Source organism: Lynx canadensis, chromosome B1 (genome assembly GCF_007474595.2).
Source record: "Lynx canadensis isolate LIC74 chromosome B1, mLynCan4.pri.v2, whole genome shotgun sequence".
In the NCBI taxonomy this organism is placed as follows: domain Eukaryota; kingdom Metazoa; phylum Chordata; class Mammalia; order Carnivora; family Felidae; genus Lynx; species Lynx canadensis.
This window is the reverse complement of record NC_044306.2, coordinates 66,748,718-66,772,695: the sequence shown is the minus strand read 5'-3', so window position 1 is coordinate 66,772,695 and position 23,978 is coordinate 66,748,718. Positions and strand designations below refer to the sequence as shown.

Sequence of the window (23,978 nt, the reverse complement as noted above, 5' to 3'; positions counted from 1 at the left end):
CTTACTCTTCACTTTAGTAATAGGAATAGTGAGTAGAGGAGTAGAATAGTTGCAGTAGAAAATTTGACCATCTGCATTCATTAAAATGGGACTCCATATGCAAGTAGGATTGTAATTTAGTATAAATAAAGCAAAACACTCTTGCATTTCACTATGCATCCCTAAAAGGAAAAAGATTTAAAATATCCTCAAGCACACTTTCCAGTGTTTCTCATAATATATAGAAATAACCCAAATAAAATTTTGCCTTATATGTCTTCATATTATTAGGATGCTCCTCTAATTATTAGCTCCATCTCTAGCTGTGTTGTAAGACCCTAAAGAGATGTTATGTTCTGACTGCATATGTATCAATTCTATAATTGTGCAATGCAATCTTGAACGTCAATTATAAATACAACCCCAGAAATACACATAGCACTTACAGCATTTAGACAAAGTTAAACTCTTGGCCTGGTAGGTATCTTACCATGATGAAATAATTTACTGGTTGCAGGGGAAAAGAAATACCCCCGAACTGTACACTATTAACCTGATTAGTGTTATAGACACAGAAAATTTGCTGCAAATAATTCCATCTTTAGTGCATTTGGAAAAAAAAAGCAAATTTCAGAACAGTATATTAAATACAGTAATGCATAATAGGAAATGGGGTAAATAAAAGCAAGTTTTACATATTAAATTATTGATTAGTGATAATTCATCAATAACTTGAAAATAAAAAAGGGATAGTTGTTACTCATAACACTTACTGCCAATTAAATGAAGTTGTATCCTTATCAAGTGTATAAAAATATTTTTAGGTACCATCTCAAGTGGTACCATTTTTGGTTAATATGCTGATTTCTGTATCTGAATTATTACAGTGCTTATAGTCAAATGTAAAAATTATGACTTTGATACAAACAATTTTAAAATATGCTGCATTTTCAACAAGTTCTACTTATTTTCCATAAAACATGCAATAATTGTGACAGGCCATTACATTTTTTAATCACTTTATTGCTGAGTACATAATAGACACTCTGAAAGTAATGGTCAATTGCTTGAAAAATATGCTAACCTCTTTGAAAACATACTTGACTGTGCAAATGACAGTTTATATGTAATGTCTGACTATGAGCCACAAGTCTGATTTATTAATCCCCCTTTTTTCCTCATGAAAGTTGAATTTCATAATCTTTCATAATTCTTACAGCTCCAATTCTTAGATAAGATAATTTCCAATTTAATACAAGAGAAATATACACAAGAATCAATAATGACTCATATAACATATCTGGAGCATTTCCACCTCATTCACTTGAGAAACAGAATGTATTAGTTAGGTTCAAATTCACTAACATTGCGAAGCAATACTTTAAAAGTTTCCCAAATAGATTATCAAGATACACAGTACCTGAAATTGTGATATTATCCAGCATTTAAGCCACTTCTATGGAACTTTGGAGTGACGTCATTCAAAGTTAATACTTTTCCTCCTCTTGTAAGTACACACAAAGATGGAGCACAATAACGTATTTCTCAAAGAGTAGACCTCAAACATTTTATTTAAACTTACTGTATACTTCCTAATACAGTTTTATATTAATTTCTTATGGACATTTTTATAGTAATTTCCATATAGACGTGGTGTAAGAATGTCATTATAATATATTGAATAGATTTCTATTAGAGTGGTTCTTTCATCATGCTGAGTTCAAATGTCAGCATTTTGTAAAAGCCTAATAAGAAGACTCTAATGACAGCTTGCAGAAATATTAACTGTAAAATTGATTTAAAAATGCAACTGATCTTTTAAAATTCACTTCCTTATTAGGCATACAAAGAAATGCATGACAGGAAACTCATTACTAATGTTGGTAAATAAAATTTCATCAAGTAGATGAGACAAGGTAAATCATGTGTGTATTTGTTGTATAACAGAAATGTGTTTTAGTTTTTATGATTTCCCATGGCTTCCTGTCTAAATTAGGAGGAATCCAAAAATTGATCATTCATTTTAGCACTTACCTCATATGTGTGATGATGAGTGTTGTCATGGGGATAAAAAAATCATCCACTCGGTCAAACTGCTTTCCCACAGGCTGGGTGTGAATAGTGTGGTGGGGAACATTCCCACTGGCCAGGGTTATTACCTAAACAGAACACGCCGTGGTTAGACATTGGCAGTGCATTCCCTTAATAGTATCAGTGTTAACTTTATTTAGAGATGAAACAAATCAGCAGTTGTTTCTTAGATTCTTTATTGCCATCCTGAAAATTAGTACATCATTAAGCAAATTGGAATTTTGTAATTGTTTGCTTATTTTTAACATAGAAATTTGTTTTTATAAAGAAAAAAACAAAAAGATTTGTCTTGAATAATTTCTGCTTAAATTATAAAATTATTATAAACAACTTCTGTGTTATAAACATGTTAACCTTGCTATAATGAGAAAAATAAAAACAACCATACATATGATGTAAATGAGATTATTAGCTTTCCTTCCTTCCTTCCTTCCTTCCTTCCCTCCTTCCTTCCTTCCTTTCTTCAGTTTTGTTAAGGTATAACTGATGAACAGAAAACTTTTAATACAGAACAGAGCTGGAAATAAAACTGAAAACTCTAAAACAAATCATACATAATATTTTAGCACTTAATAACGTTAGAATAGATGAAATTATATTTAACTTTTTCCTCCTATACGTTGAAAATAACAGGTTCAAGTAAGTTTTTATCAAAGACTTTTCCTCTTTTTATTCATTGTTAATTGGTTTTTAAAACTTTTATAGTCCATTCAAGAAAAGATGACTACATTTAAACTCTTTGGTTCCTCATATCCCATTATGCACCAAATTCTATCAGTTCTTTCTTCAGATTTCTCACACCTCCATATGTTTTCCTGTTCCTGCTGGACAATCATTGCTCTGTGTTAGCCTTTTAAAGCACTTTCTGCCTTTATTTCTCCCCTTTTAAATCCTTTCTAGATATGGCCACCAAATTAAACTTCTTAAATTATTGACTGACTCTCCTAAGTTAAGTAGACTTTCCCCCCTTAAAACTGAGTCTTTTCCTTTGGTTTATATGGCAAAAGTAAAACGCACTTTTGATTTTTTTTCTCTGAGAAACTAAGTTTTCTTCATTTCTTCATTTCTTCAGGCTGATCGCAGCAATAATAACATTCATGGAGAGCTTGCTATATACCAGTATGTGTTCTAAGCAGTTTACAGGCATCACATAACTTAATAGTCAAACAACACTATAATGTATCCCAACATTACTGATGAAAATTATTTTATGCCAATGAAGCATAACTGAGCATCTCATTTGTGTTTGGCATAGTCCTAGGTTGTAAAAATACAGTGCCTCCCTCTCTGTTCAGCATAATGCTCTCCAGTTCCATCCACATTGTTACAAATGGTAAGATTTCATTTTTTTGATTGCTGAGTAATATTCCATTATATATATATATATATATATATATATATATATATATGGTTAAGATATTTAAGATTTAACATAAGATTTAAGTTTTTGAGGAATGTCCATACTGTTTTCCAGAGTGGCTGCACCAGTTTGCATTCCCACCAACAGTGCAATAAGGTTCCCCTTTCCCTACATCCTCAAAACCATAAGACACTCTTAAATATAGAGAACAAACTGAGGGTTGAAGGGATAGTGGGGTGGTGGGGTGGGTTAAATGGGTGATGGGCATTAAGGGGGGTGCTCTTCAAGATGAGCACTGGGATGGGGCGCCTGGGTGGCGCAGTCGGTTAAGCGTCCGACTTCAGCCAGGTCACGATCTCGCGGTCCGTGAGTTCGAGCCCTGCGTCAGGCTCTGGGCTGATGGCTCAGAGCCTGGAGCCTGTTTCCGATTCTGTGTCTCCCTCTCTCTCTGCCCCTCCCCCGTTCATGCTCTGTCTCTCTCTGTCCCAAAAATAAATAAACGTTGAAAAAAAAAATTTAAAAAAAGATGAGCACTGGGTATTATATGTAAGAGATGAATCACTGGGTTCTACTCCCGAAGCCAAGAAGACTATACTGTATGTTAGCTAACTTTTCCCTAGTTCTTAGTCTGGACTTTGTTTCCTGATGGTTCTAGATCTTTCTCATTGCTGCAATTGAATGGGAAGAGGTGGATTACCAGATATCAGGACTGAGCTAACTGCCAGGACATACAAATTGATCCACAATGTACCTTAATCAACAGGCCAGATCTTGGGACAATCCTTGGCTCATTCCTAATGGCATCCTGCTGCTTGTTTCTCTATCTGTAATAACCTACAGCTGCCAACTCCCACTGTCACCCCATCTGGCTACCCCAGGAGCCTACTTCCTGGCCAATAGCAAGACGTAAAGACTTTATTCCAAGTTGTTTCCTGGGGACATTTCCTCTCTAATTATTGTGCATTTGAAAAGATAACATATGGATTGTAAATCTGTGTAGATGACAGACTCATGACTTTCAGAACAGCATTTCCTAAATTTTTGTAAGGCATAGTTTCCTTTAAAAAAAAAATAACAAGGGGCGCCTGGGTGGCTCAGTCAGTTAAGCGTCCGACTTTGGCTCAGATCGTGAGTTCGAGCCCCACATCGGGTTCTGTGCTGACAGCACAGAGCCTGGAGCCTGCTTCAGATTCTGTCTCCCTGTCTCTCTGCCCCTCCCCTGCTCACACTCTGTCTCTCTGTCTCTCTCAAAAATAAATAAACATTAAAAAAATTTAAAAAAATAATTAAAAATAAAAAAATAACGATAATAAATCTTTGATAATTCATCTGAGAATACTAATTGGAAAACCACTGTCTTATGTACCTATAGTTATGAAATTTTATTAGTTGTTATTAATTAATTATAAATATCACCGAAAATATATTTTGCTTCCATAATTGGTAAAGTTGTATAGATTTAATTATAGTCAAATGAAAACACAAAGTATAAGTATATATATGAGTTTCAGATCTTTGATAAAAATGCTTTCGCACCTTCAAGCTTTCAGTGGCCACTATTATAAGATATATTGCATTAGGGCAAAAAGTTATTGCCTAGCCATCACAACCTGACACCAATATCTCTAGTTCTAGTCTAATCTTTCAACATGCCACAGGAACACTCTAGCAAAAATCAGACCTTGCCCTTATTTTTGGTTTGGTGAATTCAGTTTCCCCAAAGGTAAGTCTGTTCCCCTTTGAAACAAATCTTAAATCCCATTTCCTTTGCAGATGTTTCCTGATAATCTTGTTGGAAGACAATTAACCATTAATCTGTTGACATTTCTGCTGAGTCAAGTCTTTCTGAGCAGAGGGCACTGGCAGAGTTGGTTAAAGGATGACAGGGTAACAAAAAGGCCTTGGAAGCTAAAGGTGGTGTATTGCTCCAGAGAGAGGTAGAGACTTAACTCCTTTGAGCCTTACTGACATTCCAGGGCACCGTCCTGATAAGATTTGCATCCCAGAGTAATAATAATGTCTATCTTTCACAGGAGAGGATGGGTTATTGTGCCAGCAGTCTTAAAAAACTTGGAGACACATAATTGCAGGGTCCTTCTCTTGTTAGTGCAACTGTGCTGAGGCAGGGTAATATTAATCTCTCATGGCATCACCCCATGGGAATGGGGTTGGAGAATTAACACAACTATGCTCCTTGAGTAAGAAATGGTCTGTTCTATGATCCAGAGACTCTGTGTTTCCTGTCAGCCTATCTATCAATCTATCTAATCTATCACAGATTTATATAGATGTATGTGCATGTGTGTAAATTTTACTTCATGCAAATAAATCTTATGGTATGTACTATTTCAATAGTACTTCTGAATTCTTACATATTGTATTATATTTTCAGGTGTGGAACTTACCTTTCCCTCCATCCAGCAAGTACTTAAAAAAATCATTAAATCTTACTAGCATATTTTTTATTAGACATCCAGAGAAAAAGAACCCATTTTTTAAGGGCTGGATAATGTGTGGGAAGTTACTTAACACCTTTATAAAGCCTTTTCCCCCCTTTCTGTATGATATTAAAGGAGTTTGCCTAAAGTGCCTTATGGAAGGATTGCAACACTGAGGATTGCAAGATTAATCTATCCAAGTAGCAAATACCAATAAGGAGGGGAAGAAATCAGTTCTAAAGAATATAGCAGAATGAAAATATATACAGCTTGTAGGGTGCCTGGTTAGCTCAGTTGGTTAAGTGTCTGACTTTGGCTCAGGTCATGATCTCATGGTTCATGAATTGGAGCCCCACATCAAGCTCTCTGCTGTTAGCACAGAGCCCACTTTGGATCCTCTGTCCTCCCTTTCTCTCTGCCCTCCTCCACTTACTATCTTTCTCTCCCACTCTCAAAATTAATAAATAAGTTTTAGAGAAAGTATAAAAATAAATAAAAAAAGAAAATATATACTGCTTTAAAAGAAAAAAATTAACTTTTATAAGCTGTGTTTATTTTATTTTTAAGGTAATAGAATTAAAATAATTCATAAGAATGGTTTTTTAAAAAATAATATATATTGGCCTGTTTTATCTTGTCAAGATTTAAGAGTAAAATATCAAATAACTAGACGATATTACCATATTGTCATAGATCAGTCAAGCAGTTGTCCGCAATGAACACTGTAGTCTTTCCATCAAAAGATTGGCCTTGTTACTTCATGTTCTTGAATCTAGGCAAGGAGTATGCCTTGCTTTGATCAATAAGCTGTAGTAGAAGTGACTTTATGTGAATTCTAAGACCTAGATCTTAATTAGCCTTGCAATTTCCACTGTCTTATAACCTGGAACCACCATGTTGCCAGATGCCAGTCTAAAGGATGAGCAGGCACATGCTAGAGACACAAGCCACCCAGCTAATCACCACTATCACATAACAAAAGTGGGAGTGAGACTATTTTGAACCATCCAGCTACTGTAATCAGATGAGTGCAGCCATCTGAGTGTTTCTTAATCATGCCCACAAACTGCCCAGATTGCTGCACCACAGAACTATGAGTAATAAGTCATTATTATTATTTTTTATGTTTATTTCCCTTTGAGTGAGAGAAAGAGAGCATGAGCAGGTGAGGGGCAGAGAGAGGGAGGCACAGGATCCAAAGCAGGCTCAAACCCACAAACTGCAAGATCATGACCTGAGCCAGAGTTGGGTGCTTAACCGACTGAGCCACCCAGGTGCCCCATTAAGTCATTCTTTAATTCTGTTTAACACATCAAATTTTGGGGTGATTTCATTTGCTACAGCAAATAACTGAATAACTATTACATGTTAGATGTTACTTATGACACATATTTCTAGTGAAATATAAAATGAACCATCATTCTCATAGTTCCTTTAAAATCATTTCAGTAAACTTGCCTCTTGTAAGTTAAATATTGTAAAACTAAAAATACTTCAGAATCATTTAAAGTATTGGTAGTGACAACTGACAAAAAGTAAAAAAAAAAAAAAAAAAACCAACAAAACAAAAAAAATTTGCATGTAAGACTTAGTGAAAACTGGCCAAAGTTAATGATTTAGGACTTTATAAGAAGAGGAATCTTCACAGCAGTGCTATAATCAAGGCAGTTTGAGAAATAGATAAAAACACATTTCCAGGGCCAAATGTTCTTTCTCATTCCCTCTCAGTTTTCTGTTAAACTTGTAACTCCAAAAATTGAAAGACTGTGCCAAAGAGACATTGTCAAAATATATATTTTTTTCTCTACTAAGTTCTGTATAAACAACTTTAAAATGTAAGCAAATTCCACAAAGATTCTACCATGTATTCCCCAGTTAGAAACGAGTCTGTGCTCAGATAATAACACTATCTTTCTGGAAAAATTGGAGATGTGTCTTGAGACTGTCCAACTCTCTTAGTCTCTATCTCCATGCCACGTTTTGAAAGAGAGATGGAAACAAAAGAAATCTCATGCAAATTGGAGGGAGGAAGGTAATTGCTGAAAGGTAAATTATGATTTTTTTCTTCCTAATGGCATCAGTTTTGTCATCATCGGTTATTATTTTTGCGTATAAATCTAACCTTTGATAAGTATGACCTACAGTATTTTCCAATCCAAACAAGTACTTGAGTATTATCTCCCCCTGTCTTTTCTATGCAGATCTAGATGTGATTAAAGTACAGTCCTCAGATGGAAGAGTATCATTGCTAAATAGTTATAAATATCCAGTGATATATCTAAAGGTTTAAAAATCATTGTTTTCTCAAATATACTGAAATGTACTTACTTGCAATGTTGGAGAAGTCTTTTCCATGGTACCCCAGCTTAACACCCATACCTGGTCATGTGATTTGTCGTAGTGTAATTTAACTGGCACAGGGTCTGTGCTTACTGCCTGTAATAAATAGGAGTTGAAAAAAATGTTTTCAGACTGAAATATTCATTTAAAACTATGCCAAAAATTATGAAAGAACACAAGAGTTTAGATGTCAGATTAAAAATTTATGTTGCAAATTATCTAATTTTCTAAACCTTCATTTGATTAATTTGGAAATATGATACTTTACCCAAGCATATTTTTTGAATAATTTCTTGCCCATATTTTTATGTAGTCTTAAGTTCCTTCATTACCTATGCAAATTGTGTGTCGTAGAGAAGCTATTTAGAAACTCAAGATATATAAATGATTAATATGTGTATTTTATTCAATTGTTGAACACACGTAAGAACTATGTTTATACTATTAGTTTTTTTTTTTTCATTCTAGTGCTGGTTATGGGATTTCGCCATCTATAATGCTAAAATGCCTGCAATCTGATATATGGTTGTAACTCTAATGACAGATTACCTAATTTAGTTTCCTTAATGAATAATCTAATACTACAGAAAGAAGTAAAAGCATTATTTTAACATATTGATGTGGTAAATGTGTTTTTCTGCTAATATTTATAATATTTAGCAATTACTTAAAACAAAACTTCCAGAAAACAAATTGCTGCCAGGAAGTTATTTCACTCACCTTAATTTCCAGCTATTTATATTTCAAGCTAACACCTTTTTCAAGTAATTTCCTGTAGTAGTTTCCTTACATATTTTTTTTCTGATCATATAGCATTAAACAAATTGTATTCAATAAAACTACCTTTATTCAATATAGAAAGCATTTCTTCCAAAAGCTCTGTTCAATATCCCTAGAGAATTTCCCAATTTTAGTTCATAATGCAATCCTCTTCTCAGTGGATTAAAGGTAAACTACTGTTGGTTGAACATGTGAAGGTTCATGCTTTAGTTAACATGTTGGCAATTTAGTCTCACCAAAGTAACTATTTTCTAAAACCTTGTTCTGCATTTTATCTATTTAAAATTCTCAATACTCTTGGATTACTGCAGTAATTATTTAATTTCTAAAAACACCTATTTAAAGATTTCTGTATTAGTGCCCTTGTCACTTTCTTCCTGATTAACAGAGCCACTATGTTGCTTTGGGATTAGGTGGCCATCAATGTTCTCAGGGAAGGTAGCCCACTTGGTGAGCATCAGAGATTTAAGCCTACTTTCCTTTTTTTTTTTTTTTTTTTTTTTTGGGATTCCAGCTTTATTCCCTTTTACACAAAACCAAGTAGAAGAAATAATACAAGATTAAAACTGCAAAAGTAGTTAATTTGTAAAACACATATACACAAAAAAATCCAGACAGCAAGACAGGCTTATCTACAATGGGAAACACATGTAAAAATTAAGGTAGTTTGTAGTTTTCATATGGAACATTAAAAAAAAAAATCAAACATTATGCTACTATGGATGGCATTGTTTACAGTAATATTGAAGGGGAGAAAACAACACTTATTTAGGGTCCCTTTCACAAGTGCGAAGATTCCCAGCCTCTCTAGAGGCTAGAGTGGTCACATAGAATATTCCCCTTTATACATGGTAAAGATTAATGTGATGAATGATTTTTGAGAATGCTACTGTACCCCACTTTCTCTTTCTTCCTGCTTTGGATGCTCTCATATGAGAACAGTAAACCTTAATTTCCAAAGTCATTTTGAGGCCATGAAACAATAAGCTTAAGAAGGAAAACCCAAGCAACACTTGGAGGATTTGGCAAGAGATAAATGAAAGGAGACTGAATTCTCCGTAACAACCTTGAGTTGCTACACGAACCTAGAATAACTGTCTCTAGACTTGATGTTATTTGGGATAATTAAACGGCTTTTTTACTTAAGAAATAGTCTGGTATTTTGTTCATTGTAATCAAGTGAATGCCAGATGTTTCATTTAAATTCTTCATGTCCTCATTGACAATTTCATTGCATATACAGCAAAAGTGCCATCATTAATCATTACGCTAATAACAAAGCAATAAGATTCTTTTGTTTTTCATATCGTAATATTGTATTATTTGTAAAATTTGATCTATGTGTGATTATAACGTTACCCTATTTTGCATGCAGCTTAAAATGGAATAATCTACAATGTAAAGACAAAATAGTTCAATACAACAACAAAAGCAACATTAAGAAAAGGCTCTTTGTTTTTCAACTGTTAAGACACAGTTAAACAAAGATCAAAGATGTTTAGATAACTTTAAATATTAAGGAACAATTTAAATGAAAATTTCCATTTTGCCAGCTCTCATAAGGTTCAGTCCATGGGTTATGTTAATATCCACATAAAACAGGATAAGAAATGGAGACTCAGTCTTACCAGTAGTCATCTGGCAGGTGATCAGAAGAGCTGAGATTTGATAGTCTGTGTTTATCCCCAATGTGGCAACCTCCTTGCACATGAAAGATCATCCTTCTTAACTGATAGTTTAATTCCTGACAGTGCATATGTGGATATGGTGCACTTCTATTTATGCCTCATGTATAGGAAACATTCTTTGGGTTTTTTTTTTGTTTGTTGGTTGGTTTTGTTTTTTGTTTTTATTTTTGTTTTTTCTTTTCTTTTATGGAAGGTGGAAGGAAACCCACAGACCCAAATACATGCAGTATTATCTGTATAGACAGTGCAAACGAAGCCAAGAATCAGTGAGAGGCAGTAGTACCCCATGCTTATGAGCATGCATTCTGAAGCTAACTGCAAGTTTTAGCCTCCTCACTTAAGTTAGAAAAATAATAGTACCTTGGGAAGTTACTAAGCTTTTCTGTGTTTCAGTTTCCTCTCTGATAAAATGGAGACAATAATCACACCTACTTCAAAGGGTTGTTCTGAATATTTTGGTAAGGTAGTAAATATAAAGTACTTAGGGTATGCCATGGAAATATTACTACTATCAGAAAAGCTAACTGAACTAGAGGTATTTTCATGACAATTAGCATCATAATATTTTAAAGTTAGAGATATAGTACCCTTATTTAGCAAATGAAGAATCTGAGACCTGGAAGAGAAAGTAAATAAACACAGTCTTTGTCCTGAAAGAATTTGTAGACAAGAGGATGAAAGAACTTAAAATAACTAGATGTGGCAAAAAATAAAAATAAGAACCAAATGCCATGAAAGCTCAGGGGAAGGAGTAAAAAGAAGGATGAAGGACAGGGGCATGAGGTGATACTTTGATTGAGCTTTTAAGTATGAATATTTTTATAAATGGGAAGACAGAGACTATTTTATACGGGAAGACAGAGGCTTAGGAGAATATATTTCAGGAGACGTCAAAAAGCAGTCCATGAATAATTGCCTTCAAGTAAATTAAGCTATACATATTTGAAGGAGAAAAATATCAATCAATTTTCAAAACAGCTTCAGAGTTAGAAAAATATCTGCTCAATGCTCTTCCAATTTTTTGAACATTTTGCCTTTCAGGATTTCAAAGTTTTGGTATTCAATTCTCTTCAATTTATTTTGGGATTTGGTTATAAAAGCTCACCAGAACTAAAAAAGATATGTGGATCAGAATGAAGAAAAGTACATCTGACATACTTTATTTGGAAAATGTTTAACTCTAGGAGATAAAAATATGTTTACAACATTTCAAGTGTGCAGATATAACACATTTCACAGAGGGAACATTTACATGGTTTTCAGTAACAAATTCATGTAACAATGACAGAAATATTTCCAAACAACCATCTTCAGGCTAATCTTGCCATACCCAATTTTCAGCCAAAAAATTGTTATTTTTCTTACTTATATTGTCAACTTTTGAAAGGACTAAATTGCATGTATTGTATTGTATTTCACAAAATACCTGCTTGTATACTCTGGAAATTACTTTAAATGTTAAGTTTAGACCATTAGCCTTTATAAAAGAGAAAGACACTATATATGGTACTTAATTTTTTTCTTCCATAATTAAACCTGTAAACTTCGGTGTTATAAAATAGTTTAAATGTTTCTCCACATTTTATGAAAAGGATTGTAAATTTTCTGTTATCCTTTTCTGCCCTCTCTCTCCCATGCCTCTCATTCTCTGGAAGAGGATTCCATCTGCCTTTTAAATACTGATCTCTGAAGCATCTCCCCTGCTACTGACAAGAACATAGACTCTATCCTCTTGACCCTCATCACATGGTTTCTAACATCTAACTTTATACTCACCAACTTTCTCAACAGATTTGTCAGGATGCTTTGGTTTGTTTGTTTGTTTTGTAAGCATTAGACAGATCTTGACAATAATCTGCTCTAAACACCACAGTATCTTTTCCTTTCCCTCAGAGTAAAGCCAAAAGTTCTTCGAATGACTACCAGGCCCTAGCTGACCTGCTACTTCCCTCTTCTTTCTCTGACTCCTTCACCTACTCCTCCAATCAAGGTGCTCTTGGCCTCCTGCCATTCATCCAACATGCTCTCCACATGTCTGTCTTTTGGAGGACTTTTCCCCTGAACTTATCCTCAGATAGCCCAGTGTCTGCTTCCTCAACACCTCCTTTGTTCAGAACTCGCCTTCTCAGGGAGGCCAGTCTGACCACCCTGCTTAATACTGTTAGCAGCCTTCACTTTGTGCACATCCCCTCATCCTTAGCTTGCCCAATCCCACGTGGCCTTGCACTACCATTTTACCTTTTCTAAAGGACTTACTACCTCAGCATACATTATGCAATTTACATTTTAATATTCCCATCTTTCATTTCTGTTTTCATCCAATGGGTTCTAGGTTGCTAGAAAGCAGATTGTTTGTGTTTGTGTAAGTCAATAATATCACCTATGCACTTAGAACAATACCTTGTAAATAGCAGTACTCAACATACAATTAATGGACCTCTAAATCTACTTAATTGGGGAAACAAAATTGCAAAATTAAGGAACATTCCAAAACTTATTACTATCATTATTATTTTTTTTAAGAAAGACAATTATACTTTGTGTTATGCTTATTATAAACAAGGTTTTTAAAAATGTTTTACAAATACAGTTTCTTTTAATCTTCGTAACAGTCTTTGTGATGAGGTATGCAGTATCATTATCCCCTTTGTACAGATAAAAATGAACTAAAGTACCACTATTGATCCCTCCTTATTGTAAAGCTCCCACATTCCTCTCCAAATGCCGTCATGTTTAGTGTGCATTACATCACTATTCAAAATACAGATGAATTCAAGCTTCCCACATTGTTCCGTATATTAAATGTTTATAAAATGTAATATTTTTTTAAGAAAAAAGACATCCTAGTATCTCCTTCTCACAATTTGTCATTTTCATTCCTTTATGCTGCACCCACTCCACTTTGGAGACCATTGGTGTATATAGGTTTTTTTTTTTTTTCTGCAGCTACTAACCATTTACCAAGAAAAAAAAATGATATAAGTTGAATAACAAATGTTCAAGAATATGTGATTGGAAAAAAAAAGTGTGTATGTATTCATCTTTCACCTCACAGCTAATCTATATAGAATGCTCATTTATTACTTTGTATAAATTTGTTTTAATTACTGATATTATTTTACTAGGAAAATTGCTTTCAAACTTTGCCTGGAGAAGCCTATGGAAATGAGATTTTTATTTGTAGCAGGTTATTGAAATCCTGACCATAATAGAACAAAGGGAAGCAGTTTAGATCTATTGAATGATTCCATGAGACTTTGTTTAAAAAATTTTTTACTGTTTACTTTTGAGAGACAGGGAGAGGCAGAGCATGAGCAAGGGAGGGGCAGAGAGAGAGGGAGACACAGAATCTGAAGCACGCTCCAGGCTCTGAGCTGTCAGCATATAGCCTGATGAGGGCTCAGACCCAAGAACCAAGAAATCATGACCTGAGCCAAAGTCAGACACATAACCAGATGAGCCACCCAGGTGCCCTGCATAAGACTTTGTTTAAATTAAAGGTTCTGATACTGCAGATTGGAAATTTTTCTCCCATATAATAAACACGATGATTTTCTGCACACAGTATCCTTTGCTTGGCCTGGTGATATTCAGATAATTAAACCATAATCCTACTTCCAAAAATTTTCATTGTCAGAAATATCTTAAAAATTACAATATATTGTTACCATAACTAATTAATAGTAGTGATCTAGGTATTCAGGTCTGACAATCCATATTTCTTAATTTTCCATATAAGTACCGTTTTCAGAGTGTTATATTATGTTCAATTAACTTCTTACCCTATTACTTTCTTTCTTTTCTTTTCTTTTATAATGTTTATTTATTTTTGAGAGAGACAGAGACAGAATGCCAGTGGGTTAGGGGCAGAGAGAGAGGGAGACACAGAATCCGAAGCAGGTTCCAGGCTTAGAGCTGTCAGCACAGAGCCCAATGTGGGGGCTCAAACCCACAAGCCGTGAAATCATGACCTGAGCCGAAGTTGGACGCTCAACCAACTGAGCCACCCAGGCGCCCCAGTATCCTATTACTTTCTTAAAATATACTATATAATGTAATAATAAAAAGGTTTTATTTGTACCTTTATAAAGATATTGATAATTTTTTTTTCTTTAATATTTTAAAACATTGTTTAAGGATATAATTTACTTACACTATAAGGTTTTGTTTTGTTTTTTCTCTATGTCAATCTACAAACCTTAACTCCTTCATAATTCCAACATACCTACCGTTATACAAATTTATCAGTATTTCTTGAGGGGGTGAGGCAAATATAAAAAATCTAAAATACATGCTATATTGGGCGTCTAGGTGGCTCAGTCAGTTAAGCATCCGACTTCAGCTCAGGTCATGATCTCATGGTTCATGAGTTCAAGACCCACGAAGAGCTCTGTGCTAACAGCTCAGATCCTGGAGCCTGCTTCAGACTCTGTGTCTCCCTCTCTCTGCCCCTCCCCTCCTCGCACTGAGTCTCGCTGTCTCTCTCAAAAATAAATAAACATTAAAAAATTAAAATACTTGCTATACTGGTCATGGCCAGTTGCGTCAACTTCTATAAAGATGGCTTATTTTGTAAGGGTGAAATACTGATAATAGCAACGAAGATACACAAAACTTGGGGTTGAGTCTTGACATGCAGGAACAGTGAAGCACAGCTTGTTTATCAGTCTGACAAGGAGAGTAGCAGCTGGCTAATTAAGTGAACCTAATTTAAACTAATGATGTCGATTCTCAAGATAATGTGCTAATGGCTAGAGGAGACTGTTGATGACACTTAAGAATACTCCCGAGGTGTCACAAGCCACTTTTGCATCCAAGCAAAACCTGATTTTGCTCCACAGAAGACAAAATGAGGTCAGTTGGTTACTAGTCAATCTCTTTTACAGCCAAATATCACCTGTATGCCACTCTTATAAAAATTTCATGTGTTCTTATAAAAACACATTTGATGTTTAAAGCAACACCAACGTTATAGACTCCATTAAAAAATTGTGACCTTTTACTTTTTAAGCTGTTGATACAAATGATACTGTTGCATCCACTGAAAACAAATAGACTCCAATGATAATATTTTATCATGGATTTTATAAAATCTTACGTTGTCAAGAAAATATTTGTCATTTTAATAATAAAATGTAACAAACCTGCTCAAAATGTTTAGATTTTTAATCCTAAAATACACATTTAATACCAATCCACACAGTCTTTTGCAGGTGTTTTCAGGCAAAAGTAAAAGTCAGAAATATGATTTCTTAGATAAGGTCAGTGTAAAACACTAGGGATCTACTTTAATTAGATTGAAAAAGAAAGCTCGAAAGATTAAACTTAAATAAGAGTAGTGTTATTTTTCTTCTCTTTTCTTTTTTTTAAGATTGATTTGGGAATTCACTGTTCCATTTATATATCCACACTATGGAAAATTCTATGGTATTTTTTATCATGTTTGGGAGAAGATGAACTAACTTTCTGTTATAATTAATATTCTTAGCTGTATAATATACTCAGGTTTGAAAGAAAGAAATAAACAGCTACAGCACTCAATCAGGAAGTATAACTTTACTTGGATGTAAAAAAGACTGACTTCAAATCTAGGCTCAGTTGAGAAAAGTGGTCAGAATGAGAAAGGGATGCTTTACTTTTTATAAAATTAACTTTGTGCTTTGCAGTTGACTTTGAGTGTGCCCTGTATTTGGATATAAATACAGCTTTAAGTCATAAAGTTTTTTTTTTAATTTAGTCTTTCAAGTAGCTAGAAATGTTTTTTTTTTTCCTTAAGTAGTTTTAAAACTTGAACTACTTGGGTTATTAATTTATAAAACAGAGGGTTCAATATTGAAGTTTGTGAGATCTATCATGTTGTTTTCAAATTGGGAAAACCTTGAGGGAATTTATAATTCTAAGAGATGAAGTGTTTCAAGTACAAAAATAGAACCACTAGGATATTTATAATTCACCTTTAAGCATGTACTTTTGAAGACTAAAATTTACATACTGTAAGGTATTGTTGAGACAAATATAAGGATGTGTTCTTTCACCCAGCAGGTAGTAGACGTATGGAACTCATTATCTAAAGAGTTCACAGGCTGAATTTATACATGGTTTTGAAACAAAAGAGCTTAGACAAATTAAAAAATTGGAAATTCTAACTTTTGGGGCCCCTGGGTGGCTCAGTCAAGCATCCGACTCTTGATTTTTCTCAGGTCATGATCTCATGTTTTGTGGGATAGAGCTCCACCTCGGGCTCTGTGCTGACAGTAAGGGGCCTATTGGAATTCTCTCTCTCTCTCTCTCTCTCTCTCTCTCTCTCTCTCCCTCTCTCTCCCTCTCTCTCTCTTTCTCCTTCTCCCCCTCCCTGTCCCTCCCCAGCTTATGCTCTCTCTCTCAAAATAAACAAAATTAAATTAAAAAAAAGAAGATTCTAACTTCTATATTTAAAAGGAAAACAATCTTTTATGTATATATCTAAAATTTTAAGTTGATATTTACAGTCAACCAGTCAACCTTAGGTTTCAGTAAGTAGTATTTCTATCAGAAAGAATACTTGGGGCGCCTGGGTGGCACAGTCGGTTAAGCGTCCAACTTCAGCCAGGTCACGATCTCGCGGTCCGTGAGTTCGAGCCCCGCGTCGGGCTCTGGGCTGATGGCTCGGAGCCTGGAGCCTGTTTCCGATTCTGTGTCTCCCTCTCTCTCTGCCCCTCGCCCATTCATGCTCTGTCTCTCTCTGTCCCAAAAATAAATAAACGTTGAAAAAAAAAAATTAAAAAAAAAATACTAGACTGAGTGTACTCAGTATGGAAATTTTCATTTTAAATTTTTTTTTCAACATTTATTTATTCTTGGGACAGAGAGAGACAGAGCATGAACGGGGGAGGGGCAGAGAGAGAGGGAGACACAGAATCGGAAACAGGCTCCAGGCTCTGAGCCATCAGCCCAGAGCCCGACGCGGGGCTCGAACTCACAGACCGCGAGATCGTGACCTGGCTGAAGTCGGACGCTTAACCGACTGCGCCACCCAGGCGCCCCGGAAATTTTCATTTTAAAACTACAGTGATGTCTAAATTTCTATAGAACAGATTGTTGCAGAATGACCCAAATCATTACACTTGCTACTTCATGCTCCTTCTTTCCAGTGAGGTATTCGGTAGCCCCTATAATTCAAAACCATTTTTTTTTATTGATGGAAAGGCAACATTCAACTTCATCATACAACTTGCCAGAATTGTGTGGGAAACCACATGACACTCTACTGCCTCAGCCTTTTTGCTCCAAATATTAAGTTCTTACATTTTTTTCCTACAATAGGAACATATCTGGTACGTTTTTCTTGGTTCCTACTGTTCTCCAAATAGAAGGCAGCTGTAGAAAGTGAGGCAATAAGGCTGATAAATGGTGTGTGGGGCAAAATGCATCAAGAGAAGGTTAAGATATGTCTTTGATAGTAGAAAGTATGAGAATATACAGAGACTATCCCCAGAGGAGGAAGAGTAGATAAAACAGGAAGCCAGCCACCAAGTCAACTTTCACCTCTAAACCCAGTTGGGACAGAATATTTTGTGTTGTTTTGTTTTAAAGCCCTTAAATTAATATTCCTTTTTATTCTTTCTTGGGTTACATGTTTCTAACATATTTTCCCTTTAATTTGTTCCTTCCCACATTGTTTTTAGAATTTACTACTTTAATACTTTCTTAGTTTCTTCTATTCTCTGCTAGGATTGTGGTTATATATTCTTTTATTCAACTCTAATAGTGTTAATCGTGACTTTTGTCCTTATTTTTTGCCAAAATTCCCAGAGTTTACTTTTACTTAGTCTTTTTTTTAATAAATCAATTTTTGTCTTTTATACATTAATTCCTTTGTGTATTTATATATACAGGAAAAGCTTGGATTGCCAGTAACTTGTTCTGTGAGTGTTCTGCAAGATTAGCAAACATTTCTTATAAATTTTAACTTGATAAGCTAATTATGTCTTGCAATACAAGTAGTACATGACACCAAAAATCACATGATCACAAGTGAGCTGATGATTCTTGAAATTCGCTTTGATATACAAGTGCTTTGGATTACAAACATGTTTCCAGAACAAATTATGCTCGCAAACCAAGGTTTTACTGTATATATTTGTCTTTATATTTTCCTTCTTTCATAAAGATTATTCTGATTTTCTTTAGCTAAATTCTAAAACTATCTGGTTAAATGTTTTATTTTTAGCTATCATTAATTTTTTTAATTAAGGAAAAAAATAACCTCAAATCATAGTCTTACTTGGATTCAACATTTTTATTTATGGTTATCAATATTACTTGATATTGATATTAATATTTTAAATTTACTTTGGTACTGTTAATAGCTTAACATTGTGTCAGAAAATCAGTATGAAATAATTTCATTTCTATTTCTTGAGACTTAATGTGTAGCCTACCATGTGGTCATTTTCACTAAATGCTATGGTCTGTTTGTTTCTCCCTCAGAATGCATATGTTAAAATCTTAACTCTCAAAGATGATAGTATCAGGAAGTGGGCCTTTGGGGAGTGATTAGGTCATGAGCATGGAGATTATGGAATTAGTGTTTTTAAAGAAAGATCCTACAGAGATTCCTCGCCCCTTCTACCATGCGAGGACACAATGAGATGGCACTAATAATGAACCAGCAAGAAAATCCTCACCAGATCACAACCATGCTGACACCTTAATCTTGGACTTTCCAGAGTCAGAACTGTGAGAAATAAACTTCTATTGTTTATAATCTACACAGTCTGTTGTATGCTGTTGTAATGGCCCTAATGGACAAAGATATAATAAAATGTTTAGTGATGATGTATATATTAATCATTGCCGGATGCAAAGCCCAACACATACATCTGTTCAAGCATAGTAATACTGTTGTTCAATTCACATATAGTGTTGATTTTGTTGATTGGTCAAGTATAGATTTATCAAATTCTTCTCACTTTGATCATATGTCCATCTCTACTAGTAGTATGGCAATAATCACTTTACAAAATTGTAAGCAATCATGTATGTTTTTAGTCTTACATTTTCTTAATAAAGTAAACCTTTTATCATTATCAAGTAACTTTCTTTAACTTAATACTTTGTTGCCTTAAAGTTCCTTTAAAATCTGATGTCAATATACCTATATGAGCTTTTTTGATTTTTTTTAGCATACTTCCTGCATCATCTGCACTGTCCTTACAAGTCAATTTTTCTTTTATCTCTTATCTCATAATGTGCATATGGCTAGGCTTTCATTATTCAAGCTGACAGGTCTCTTTTTTGTTTTTCATTGAGTTACATTAGTCCATCCTCAGTTATTGTTATTGTGAACATATTTTTTTTAATTTCTATTTATTTTATTATTTTTTAATACGTGAGTATAGCTGACACACATTATTACACTAAGTTTCAGCTTAGTTATTTTACAAGTTTATACATTATGCTATGTTTACTATAAATATAGCTACTGTAAATATAGTCCCATTGCATTGCTATTCCAGTATCACTGACTGTATCCCTTCTGCTCTGTATTTTATCCCTATGACTCGCTCATTCTATAACTGGAAGACCGTATCTCCCTCTCCCCTTCATGTACTTTGCCCAATCCTCCACCCTCCACCTCTCTGGCTATTATCAGTCTGTTCTCTATATTTATAGTATGATTCTGCATTTTGTTTGTTTATTTTTTTTTTTAGATGCCACGTATGAGTGAACACATATAGTATATTTGTCTTTCACAGTCTGACTTATTTCACTTAGGATAATACCCTCTAGGTCCATCCATGTTGTCTCAAATGACATGATATCATCCTTTCTTATGGCTGTGTAATATTACATTGTGTATCACATTTACCTTATCCATTCCTATCAATGGACACTTAGGTTGCTTCCATGCCTTTGTTATTGTAAAAAATGCTGCAATAAACATAGGAGTATATCTTTTTGAGTTAGTGTTTTCATATTTCCTGGGGAAATACCCAATAGTGGAATTATTGGATCATATGATATTTCTATTTTTTAATTTTTTGAGGAATCTACATAATATTTTCTAAGATATCACCTTAGAATGGCTAAAATCAAGAAAGCAAGAAACAATGAGTATTGAAGAGAATGGGGAGAAAAAGGAACTCTTGTGCACTGTAGAAAACAGTATGAAAGTTCCTCAAAAAATAAATGTATTCAGTTTTATCCTATCATTTTGTTTAAACTTGTTTCTATTTATTTGGGATTTTCCATCCTTATTATTTGTCTTTCTTATTTATTTTTTCTCCCAGTGTATTTATTTGTAAGTTTCTCATTGCCTTTTATTTTTTAATAGACAGACACAATATTGAAAGATAAGTTCTTGTAACATTAATAAGCATACTTAATATATGTATGGATAATTAGTTATTATTCCCATTCCAAAATAATACAAAAAATCTTAAAATATTGCAAACAAATCATCCCTTTCCCTGTTTACGTATTATGTACGGTACTTAAACACTCATATCACTGTTTTTGTCTTGTGTTTTCACTCTTTTAAACATTTCAATCTTTTTTTTTTCAAAAATTTTTTCCTTAACGTTTTAATTTATTTTTGAGAGACAGAGAGAGACAGAGTGTGAGTGGGGGAGGGGCAGACAGAGAGTGAGACACAGAAATCAAAGCAGGCTCTGAGTTGTCAGCACAGAGCTGGATGACTTGGGGCTCAAACTCAGAGACCATGAGATCATGACCTGAGCTGAGTCAGATGCTTAACTGACTGAGCCAACCAGGTGCCCCTAAACATTTCAATCTTAAACTAAGAGGATATCCTAATTATTACTGAAAGTTAGTATTTTAATATATCACATATTTACCAAATTGCTTGCTCACTATCATATCAAACTTACTGATCCGTTAATTTTCCTTATTCCTGAAGCAAACAGTTTCAGTTTCAGTTCTATTTCAGTTTATCTTGGTGATAATATCTGTTTTTGTGTCTCTGACACAATAAATAATGCTCTGGTTTCAAAATTATTTTTCCCTGATCATATTATAATATTAGAATATATTTTATTTCCACTAAGCCCTTTAATAATGTTTCTATTTCATTTGGTGTCCATTATTGCTATTGAGAAAATTGCTGCTGTTCTCATAGTAATTCATCTGCCATTTTAAGATTCTTCTTTGATATTTATTTTTTTTTCCATTTAGATTTCATTGTCCTTTCTAAATCTGAAGGCTTACTATATTTTATTTTATAAATTATAAAATAAATATGCAGTGTATATGTGTACACATATATATAAAATATTCTTTACTATAGTATAGTAAATGCTCAGTTATTATCACTCATTTTGACCTAAATACTGTTTCCTCTTTTTTTTCTTTTTTTCACTCCCATTTTGAAAAATATTACCTCCTTTCTGGAATCTCCTTCTGTAATTTATGCTTTCTACTGTTAATGGATAAATAATGTCTGGTATATTAAGATGCATTTGATTTCATTATTATTGGTAATTGTTTCTATAAAGTTACCATAAACACTGAATTTCTGAATAATAACCCATTGTTCCTAGGGGAAATACATACTTCAATTCCTAAGGGCCTCTGGTCAAAAGGTTTTCATCAACTAATCAATACTTAAATTTATTTCATGTGTGTTTCTGTTCAGATGCTTTACTTAATATATATTGTTTATTAATTAACATTGAACTCATGGCCAAAGTGTACTACAACTTATGGCTAAATGAAGCTTACCATTGGGCACATCACAGCCTTCTTACACTGGCATTTCAACACTATGCTTAGGAGTCATTTTAAGTGGAAAATTGCCCACAAAACCACAAAAATGCAAAACACATGGTACTAAATAGACCATGGAAAGAAGACTTGTTTACAGTATAAAAGCTGAAACAAGAAGGCAGAGTCTCTTCAAGTTCAATCTTTGCTAGAAATATATATGTTGGGTGACAAATTTTTCACCACTCTGTGCATGTCCCTGAATGACCACAAAAGCACCATGAGCATTGATTTTTTGGTTCTAAATGAATTTGGTGAAGTTTCAAATGCAGAATCGACAAACAATGATAATTAACTATAATCAATGTCCCTACAGCAAAAAAAGAATCACACTACAGCTATGTTTAAATGAAATCTTATGATTATAATGTACAGCAAAGTAGCCAGATACAAATAATGGAACTATATATTTCCACTTATGTCATATTCAAAATCAGTCAATACTTATTTATGGTGGCAGAAATACACATAATGATTATCTTTGAATAATGAGCAAAAGGAGTAATAAAGTATTATTATTTTAGTAACAAGATCATAAGGAGGACTCATTTGGATGGGGCCCAATTGTCTAACCTATAAAAACGTAAATGTTAGATTCTTGTCTGAAAAATCTCCACAATCATGATATATCATAATATTATTTTTAATAATTCAGTATTATATAGTATCTTTTACATTCTCATATTTCATTGTAATTATAGGCACTATGAAAAATAATATAATTTATGTGACTTTTACCATTGCATTAACATTTCATTATCAATATTTTCTATTAATTTAAAATTTTACATTGCTGTCTGAAGATAGTGATTATATGAAGATAAGTGATGTTAGCTTTTCTCACTTTTGAGGATCTAGTAGGTAATACATATTTAGTCAGTGTAGGTTTATAGTTGGAAGACTGAATTTAAAGACCAGTTTGATTATTTCTGAAACATACTTCTAATTTTAACCTGCTAGCTTTAATTTTTTTTTAACATTTATTTATTTGAGAGAGACAGGACGTGAGCCGGGGAGGGACAGAAAGAGAGGGAGATACAGAATCCAAAGCAGGCTCCAGGCTCCAAGCTGTCAGCACAGAGCCCGATGTGGGGCTCGGACTCACAAGCTTTGAGATCATGACCTGAGCTGAGGCTGGAGGCTTAACAGACTGAGCCACCCAGGTGCCCCCATTAACCTGCTAGCTTTAGAATGTAAATAATCCCATACTGAATGCCTATAATTTGATGGCCTCTGTTACAGCTGAAATCAAGATAAAATGAACCTGCTCAAAATCCAGCAGTCTCAAAGACAGAAGCATAAGCGGTGAAATATACAGAAAGATATATATTCTCATAATAGGTACTGAACCATTTGATTGGTTATATATATGAGAATCATGTAACTCTGGAGGCCTTAGATAGGTTTTCTACCAGAACAGTTATGCATCCTTTTTCTCATGATTATACCAGTCATTATCTTATTAGAAATTAAACCATTATACTAATTGTCCACTGTAAATTTGTAACCCTAACCAGAGTTTTTCAATAGAAACACTTT

The 23,978-nt window shown here is 33.9% G+C and overlaps 1 protein-coding gene across 1 annotated transcript in view; it reads right to left on the bottom strand.

Moving 5' to 3' along the window:
• The window catches only part of FSTL5 (follistatin like 5), a 774,595-nt gene that overhangs the window by 52,633 nt on the left and 697,984 nt on the right, over positions 1–23,978 (bottom strand). Inside the window, 2 exon segments of the mRNA XM_030312812.1 lie at positions 2,014–2,138; positions 8,197–8,304. Of these exon segments, the coding sequence (XP_030168672.1) occupies positions 2,014–2,138; positions 8,197–8,304 (233 nt within the window).